The following is an 8,676-nucleotide window of genomic DNA, read 5'->3' as shown; positions in this document are numbered from 1 at the left end:
CAACATCTTCTGATTTAAGACAGAACTATTTAGATCAAGGGTCAGATGCACTATTCCCTAAATAATTAAAATGTGGAATATATAGGCCTACCACCATAACGAATTTCTCATATTTGTCATAACATCATTATATTCTATGTGTTTAGTGTTTAATGAATTTGCAGACAATGTATTTATCTGTTACTCTAATATAACTGTATTTCCACTGTCTTAGAGCAGAGTGCTATTGAATGTGTATAGCTGATATGAAGTGGGTCAGAACTAAAATCAGAACTGAAAACAAACACTGGATGAAAAAAAAAACTCCCAATAAATGTCCAAACAGCGATTCTATCACAGCAGTTATTGTGTTATAGAGGGGTTTGACCAACCAGTTAGACAGACAGATTACTAGGTTATTTATTTGCACAAATCATCCAAGCACCCCAATCCCAGCCATTTCTAATATACTTTTGATTAATATGACTAAATATTAAATTGTAACGAAATTAAAGATCCATCTTTGATTGTCAAAAGAATTCCAGCTAATTAGATTTCACGTAGCATTTTAATCGGTCAGTCATGGAAGTCTGATTTGTTGATAACTTTTGACAACGTTTAATCCAGGTGCGAAAATAATTCATTTCTTGTGCAAGAGCACGGAGAGATTTGCGAGTGCAAAGGACACAGTTTGAGCGCACACACGGGCACACTTTGAGCACGAGGAGAGATTCGCGATTGCAACGGACACGTTTTAAGTGCGCGCACACTCTCTGGGCGAGAGCAGCGCATATCTGAGTGCGAGCGGAGAGATTCGCGTTCGCGCATCATAGCAATGTACTTTCGCGCTACAACAGTGCGCTCTCGACATTTGACAGTAAAATAACGCCATAAAAGTGCCCCTATTATGGGTAATGAAAGGTTCATATTTTGGTTTTGGGAGTCCCCCATGCATGCAAGGTCAAAAAACACTTTCATTGTCTTATAATATGCATTTATTTTTACCTTACTTGCTCAATGACTCCCAAACGATTCGCTCAACGATTCGTTTTTCCAAACCACTCCTTTGCGTGACGCTAATCTGCGGTGATTGGTCCGATTGGTCTCATTTTCATTTCATCTTGCCTGTAATGCCTGATAAAGCAGCGTTTGTGAGCACAGTGCTTCTTTGTGTACAGCGTTACCGGGGAAACTGCTATTTTTACCGCTACAAAAGTGGCACCTAGTGGTAAAGAATGAATTAGCATTTTCGTTCAGACCAACAAGTGGGCAGGCAATATGCTAATGTTTCACGTTGACGTCACCATGAAACGGCTTGGGATTCGTTTTAAAAACGACTCGTTTCAATGATTCAGAGTTGACTTTCTTTTGAGAGACAATAACTTTATACACGGTGCACTTTCAGATTTAAAATTTTGCAGGATGTTTTCATTCACTTAGAGCTGTGTCACACACTGCATGAAAGGTAATTAAAAAAAATCCATAATAGGGGCACTTTAATTTCATAAGTTGACGTAACTCAAAAGATTGATGCCTACTGTTGCATTATTTATTTTATTTTTGTATTTTTTTGCTGAAATGTTTGTATTTAGAGTGTATTTGTTACTATATTTTACAAAAAATATATAACTTTTAGTTAAATGCTGTTGTTTACCACTACAATTTCTACTCAGTTACATAAATCATAGTTTTTTTTATTTTATTGTTAAAAAAAAAATGCTGTTTAATACTGTCACCCTAATTGCATCCTCATTGCTTTTTACCATATAACTTCTCTGATTGCAAAATAATAGTCCTGCAAAATTTTAAGCTTGTAGTTTAGCTAAAAGGGTAACTTTGAGTAACAGCAGCTTCAAAGTAGCTCCTCATAATCATTGTTTTTGCCCTCAGATAAAACTATAATGCATATGGAAATGCAGATTATTTGGCAATATGGCCATGAAGTCTGTCCAACCTTTTCCCTGAGGCTGAGGACCTCTCCCTCTAGGTAGTGCTGTTCATCTCTGGCCTGCTCTAGCTCCAGCTCCTTCCCTTTCAGCTCTTCCTGGAGCCGAAGCAGTTGCTGTGGAGACAAACAGCATCGTGAGCAACAGAAAGCAGATGGCTGGAACAATGAGCAGCGTGTGGGGCTGCGTGGTGCCCTCATAAACAAACACCACATAAACATCACTGAACAGCAAACGACAAAGATAATAAAGAGGAGGTGGGGTGAGGAGCTTGACTGAGTCAGACTTTTATGTCTGTTCAAAAGTTCATGTGGTCAGCTTTTTGTAGCATTTATTGAAATAAAAAGGAAAAAGAATGGAATTTTAAAAGTAAGCCTAGAATTTTTCTAAGTTCCTTTTTACCCCTAATCCTAGATATAACAGATATAAATAATAACAATAATAATGGCGTGCAGTGCTCACAGACAGCAATAACAACATCCATTCTTGCACTTTTCATGATTCAATCTTTTCCAGATTCAGAAAATCCTATCTTGTTCTTCATTTAGCTTGTTCAATGTTCTGCTTCACTTAGAAATACAGGTAACACTTTAGTATAGGGACCAATTTTTATAGTTGCTTATTAGCATGCGCATTATTAACATATCGGCTGTGTATTAGTACTTATAAACCACATATTCTGCATGACCATATTCTAGATCCCTAGTCCTAAACTTAACAACTACCTTACTAACTATTAATAAGCAGCAAATTAGGAGTTTATTGAGGCAAAAGTCATAGTTGATGGTTTGTTAATAGTGAGAACTGGACCTTAAAATAAAGTGTGACCGAAATACACTGTTCAAACATTTCAGGTTGATAAGATTTTAAGTCAAAGTACAGTAAAAACTCTAATATTGTGAAATATTATTATAATTTTAAAGAACTGTAATTTATTCCTGTGATGCAAAGCTGAAATTTCAGCATAATTTCTCATCATTCTAATATGTTTTGATTTGGTGCTCAAGAAACATTTATTATTATTGTCAATGTGGAAAATGTTACATTTTAAATAGATTTTTTGTATCAATGTAAAAACTCACTTTTGATCAATTTACTGCATCCTTAATGAATAAAAGCATTCGTTAGTATATTAATTTCTTTAAAAAAAATCTTACTGTCCCTAAACAGTAGTGTATATGTGATTACATACATAAAATAAGTTTAAAACTAAAACTTTAAAGTTAGTGTAATGAAAAAGTTCTCTATCCATTAAATTAAATAATGACAGTCCACTGCACTCTATATAAATCTGAAGATCATATTTCTCTTTCCACAAAAAGGATGCTCATTTCTTACATTAGTACTGATCTTGTTCATAAAAGCCTTTCAAGCAACTGCACAATGTAAAATGAGAGAGAGAGAGAGAGAGAGCTCACCGGAGCCGGTGCTAATGGCTGCACTATGACAGTCTGCGTCATGAAGAACACTGTGTCCAATCATCATTTAAGCTGATTTGACAGCTAATTAATGTAGGTGTGAGTGTTTGTGTTCCAGATGGAGCACTGACGTGAGAGCATACTGAACACTTACGCACTGATTTTTTCGTATGTTTAAATGTGTCAAAAGAAGACACTAGGAGGCTCTTTAATCTCAGCCATCCCTTAAATATCAATAATGTGATGATGTGATTTTTTTCCAATGTCGACTGAGATTGAGTAAACTGTGTGCGATAAACATGGGACAAACATGTCCCACAGCTTTACCTGTGATTAAAAAAAAAAAAACAATATGAAGAAAAGGTTTTGATCTAATTGGTCATTTGATGAGTCATGAGTCTGCCTCAAAGACTGGACAATAATATCAAACATGCTGCATGTTGTTGGATAGTCAGCAGTGTCAGCAGGAAGTTGAGTCGTTGGGGCTGTTAACACTCACCTGCTGAGAGACTCTCTCCAATTCACCCACAACAATACAAATATACATTACCATTCAAAGATTTTTTTTTTATTCAGCAAGAATGCATTAAATTGATCAAAAGTGATAGGAAAGGCATGTATAATGTTATAAAGATAGTGTTTTTAGCATTGATAATAAGCAATGTTTCTTGAGCAGCAAATCATCATATTAGAATGATTTCTGAAGGATCACGTGACACTGAAGACTGGAGTAATGATGCTGAAAATTCAGCTTTACATTACAGGAATTAATTACATTTTAAAATATATTTAATTAGAAAATATTTTACAATATTACAGTTTTTACTGTATTTTTGATCAAATAAATGAAGCCTTATAAAGCGTAAAAACTCAAAAGGGTGAGTAAATGCTAAAATTTAGTATTTTTTTATTTGTATTTATTTATTTGTGTGTGTGTGTGTACCTGGTATTTATCACGTTATGGGGACCAAATGTCCCCACAAGGATAGTAATACTAGTAAATTTTGACCTTGTGGGGACATTTTTGAGGTCCCCATGAGGAAACAAGCTTATAAATCATACAGAATTAGTTTTTTTGAGAAAGTAAAAATGCACAAAGTTTCCTGTAAGGGGTAGGTTTAGGGCTAGGGTTGGTGTAGGGCAATAGCACATACAGTTTGTACAGTATAAAAACCATTATGCCTATGGAATGTCCCCATAAAACATGGAAACACAACATGTGTGTGTGTGTGTGTGTGTGTGTGTGTGTGTGTGCAAGATTAATGCTAAGTGGGAGATTTAGTCATGTTTAATTTTTTACCATGCTATTTAGAAAAGTTTCTGCTTAGCGGGTTACCATCATAGTGACGAGTGGAGCATGAATTTAGTTTAAAAACAGATATATGTTATAACCTATATTATCTTACTCATTCAGCATTTGCTATACTAGTCAATGCATTGTGTTACTAATTAGCAAGTTAGCATTTACTGAATTAGTTAAGTTTACACTAACAAAAATGTTTAAGTTGAGATTACAAGATAATTTTATAGTAAAATTATAGCTGATAGCTTACTCTTCTTAAAGGGGTCCTATAATGCTTTTTAACTTTTTCAACTTTAGTTAGTCTGTAATGTTGCTGTTTTGGTTGAGCTGCACTAGAGAAGGCAATGAGTGTTATCACTATATCGGAGACACGCTAGCTTTCCCAAGGCAGACGAACTTAGAGTGATTACAGTCATCCGGGTTTAAATCGCGCTCAAATTGATTTGATATTAACGCAATATTTACACTGAAGCTCGCAGGCGGCTATGGTCAGGGGCGTGACATTTCCCGACCAGGCGCCGAGTGACTGGTGAGAGAGGTGTTGTAATAATGTAAAATAGTTGAAAAATAATGTGTTTTTCGAACAACTTAGTATGAGAGCCTGTTCTAGTACATCCCCAAAACAAAATCAAGACTTTGTAAAAGAGCATAATAGGACCCCTTTAAACATTTTAAGAAATTAAAAGTTTAAGTACCTTACATTTTTTGAGTTTTGCCAACTTTTTCGGGTTTACAATGTACAGCAAATATCAACTGCTTGTCTCTTAAATGCAACTATATAATTGCTAAGCTTTAAGTTATGTTTTAAAGGGGTCATATGCTGCTACATGCACTTTTACAAGTTGAATGTGGCTAAAGTTTACCATCTCTCAGAGAGCGGCTCAGAAGAGAGGGGCGGGGTCAGCAGAGCTCATTTGCATTTAAAGCGACATGCATTAAAACAGCTTACTGTAGACAGAGCTGTTTTTGACAGGGTAAAAACGGTGTTGTTTTGCACTACCATTGAGAAATTTTAACGAAACTATGTTATAGAGTTTTAATTAAGACCCTAAAGAATCATATCAACTTGTGGAAATTGGGCATCCGATGACCCCTTTAAAGTTATGTCGAACTTGATTTTAATTGGCTTCTTTCAAAATCAAGAAAATCTGGTAACACTTTATATTAGTGAACACACATTCACTATCACTAAGAGTTTTCCCGCAATAAACTCCCAATTAGCTGCTTATTGATAGCATGTAAGTGAGTTACTGTTGTAGTTATGTTTCGGTATTTGGTAGAGTTAAGGGATCTAGAATATGGCCATGCATTATTATGTGCTCTATAAGTACTAATAAGCAGCCAATATGCTAGTGCTATGCATGCTAATAAACAACTAGTTAATGGTGAATAGTGTTCCCTAATCTAAAGTATTACTTCTGTTGCAAAACAGCTAGTGGGACACCAGTTTGAGGCTGAACACTCAGATGTGTGTATTACCTGCTGCATGTTCTGCATGGTCTGCTGCAGGAAGTGCAGCTGTTGTTCTTGCGTGTGATCCTCCTCGGTACGGTACATCTTGCCCTGCTCCTTCTTCAGCAGCTCCACCTCGTTCCTGTAAGCGTCCAGCTGCCAGCGCAGACTGTCGTTTTCCTCCCGCAGAGCACACGTCTGCGCAGACAGCACTGCTCTCAGACAGGAAGGAAGAGAAAGAGACAGGAAGTGAGCTTGGATGAAGGTCTTTATCTCATCTGTTGCATAGATATGATATATTCACACTTTTGTGCCTGGTAGACCACCTTGACTCAGCAGATTGAGCTAGTTAACTGTCCTAGCTTAAACTTGTTGACCAGTTCAACCACCTTAAGTAGTTCTCACTGACCTTTGTTTCTTCTAGTAGGGTGCAACATATGATCTGTTGTGCAATCTAACATGCATCATATAAGACAAGTTCTAACACCAATCCGTCTGGTTGAATCAGCATATATGTGGCAGGATTTAGAGCAAGCTGTATGATTCAGAGCCGAAATCGATGGTGAAGTTTGCATAACAACTTGGTCACTGTGCTGAGTCTCCGCTGTGTCAATAGTTAGATATTCTCAGCCATTAGATATTCCTACCTGCCACTGAAAATACTACTTTTATTGAGCCAGAGCTTGTGTGCTGTGACAGCTCATGAAATATCGCTGAGCTCAGAATCCCCTGACACTTCCTGCCGCCATTCTCTGCTGAAGCAATATCATTCATAATCAGATTTGCTGTGGGATACATGCAGAAGGGAGAGTGTAATCACTCATGTTGCTATCTCAGCACAAATACTGTTGTACTCAAGGTTATCTGAAGGATGTGATCGCGCTGTTTGAATAAAGCTAATAAAAACAAGTGGTCACGGAGGAGCTGATTTGATTGAGAATAACGGGTGATTGTGTTTAACATTAACCAAGTTTATTATTTTTTTCATTAAATTAAGAATCGATTGGGAATCATTAGTAACCTGATACTTTACAGTCACTATCTGGACTTGACACTTTACGAAAGTTCTATTCATTAGTTAATCCATTAGGTATTATGAACTGACGATGAATGATTATTTACAGTGTATATGAATATTGTATAAAACATGTCCCTAAAATGTCCTACAGGACCAAGGCTGTGCTCAGACTTCATGTACGACGTCTTACATTCACTGATCTTGTACATGTGTTTCAATGCTTTGCAGATGAAAACTGCATTGGTTTGTGATGTTTAGCTGTCAGACATTGAGATGATGTATGATTGAAGTTATGTGAAATTGTGATAGCCTTGAAAGCATCAGTTAGAATGATTTAAAAATGATAAACAAATCAGTTTTGCACCATATGCCATCTTTTTCCAGCATTGTGTTACATTATGGCTGTAACATGTTGCAAATTAAATAAATAATGTGGTTGAGGGCTGGTGGGAAAAATACTGATGTCTTTTTAACAAATTATTATTTATTTATGAATGATTATTTATTTATACACTACTGTTAAAAAAATTTGATATCAGTCAGATTTTTTTTTTTAAAGAATATGATATTTCTATTCAGAAAGGACACATCAAATTGATCAAATGACAGTATAGACATTTATGGTATTATAAAATATTTCAAACATTTGCTGTTCTTTTGAATTTTATATTAATCAAAGAATCCTAAAAAACTCTTTCATACAGTGCTCAATTTTTGACTAATAATGATAAAATCAGCATATTAGAAAAAATACTGAAGACTGAAGTAAACAGTTTTGCTTCACAGGAATAAATTACATTTATAATATATTCTAATAAAAACAGTTATTTTAAATTCCCAACTTCACAATATTACTGAATTTGACTGTACTGTTTAGATGAAATAAATGCAGCCTTGATTAGCACAAGAGTATTCTTTTAAAAACATAAAACAATAATTTTTCCTTAACCCAAACTTTTGTATGCATGTATTTATTTATTTTTTTGTTGGGCAATTGAGAGCAAAAATCCTAAACATTGGCCTAGCAGAAAAAAATATATATATTGTTGAGCCCTAAAATTAAACATAATTATGTAGGCATTGCACAGAGGTCTCTAAGGCACAGCATTACACGTTCCTCTTAATTAACAATGACCTTTATTGAAGATTTATTGTTCGTTTTAAATGCACAGTACAGTCCCAACCAGTGCATATGAACTAGATGCTAGGCCAGCAAATCTAGGGTTGTTTATTAGGCACAGTCAGTCCCTGCCTCCAGTATCCTAATGAATCATGATAATGATAATCAGCGGCTGATTACAGGCCTACCCATGTCCTCCATTCTCATCTTTTTGCAGGGGTTTTCCTCCAAGTCTTCATCTGACATCTCCATTTCCTCTTCTCTTCGTATTCCCATGATCTCTTCACTGTGAGCATTTCTCAGCTCCTAATGAAGCCCAACACAGAAATCAAACGAACACACACACACACACACACACACACACACACACACACAATAGACCAAAGCAGCGTTCACTGTAAGCAGCCCCTCTCTCATAATTCCCACACACACACACACAC

The 8,676-nt window shown here is 35.9% G+C and overlaps 1 protein-coding gene across 3 annotated transcripts in view; it reads right to left on the bottom strand.

The window, feature by feature from the left end:
• Window positions 1-8,676, bottom strand: part of LOC107661308 (ecto-NOX disulfide-thiol exchanger 1-like) — a 119,682-nt gene that overhangs the window by 10,729 nt on the left and 100,277 nt on the right. For all 3 annotated transcript variants that reach the window (XM_016450819.1, XM_016450821.1, XM_016450820.1), the window contains 3 exons: window positions 8,425-8,542; window positions 6,126-6,310; window positions 1,934-2,041 (listed from right to left, as the gene is read on the bottom strand). In XM_016450819.1, the coding sequence (XP_016306305.1) occupies window positions 1,934-2,041; window positions 6,126-6,310; window positions 8,425-8,542 (411 nt within the window). The remainder of the gene's footprint in view (window positions 1-1,933; window positions 2,042-6,125; window positions 6,311-8,424; window positions 8,543-8,676) is intronic.

The sequence above is a fragment of the Sinocyclocheilus anshuiensis genome, unplaced genomic scaffold (assembly GCF_001515605.1).
Source record: "Sinocyclocheilus anshuiensis isolate Anshui unplaced genomic scaffold, SAMN03320099.WGS_v1.1 scaffold507, whole genome shotgun sequence".
In the NCBI taxonomy this organism is placed as follows: domain Eukaryota; kingdom Metazoa; phylum Chordata; class Actinopteri; order Cypriniformes; family Cyprinidae; genus Sinocyclocheilus; species Sinocyclocheilus anshuiensis.
This window is presented reverse-complemented; position numbering and strand designations above follow the sequence as displayed.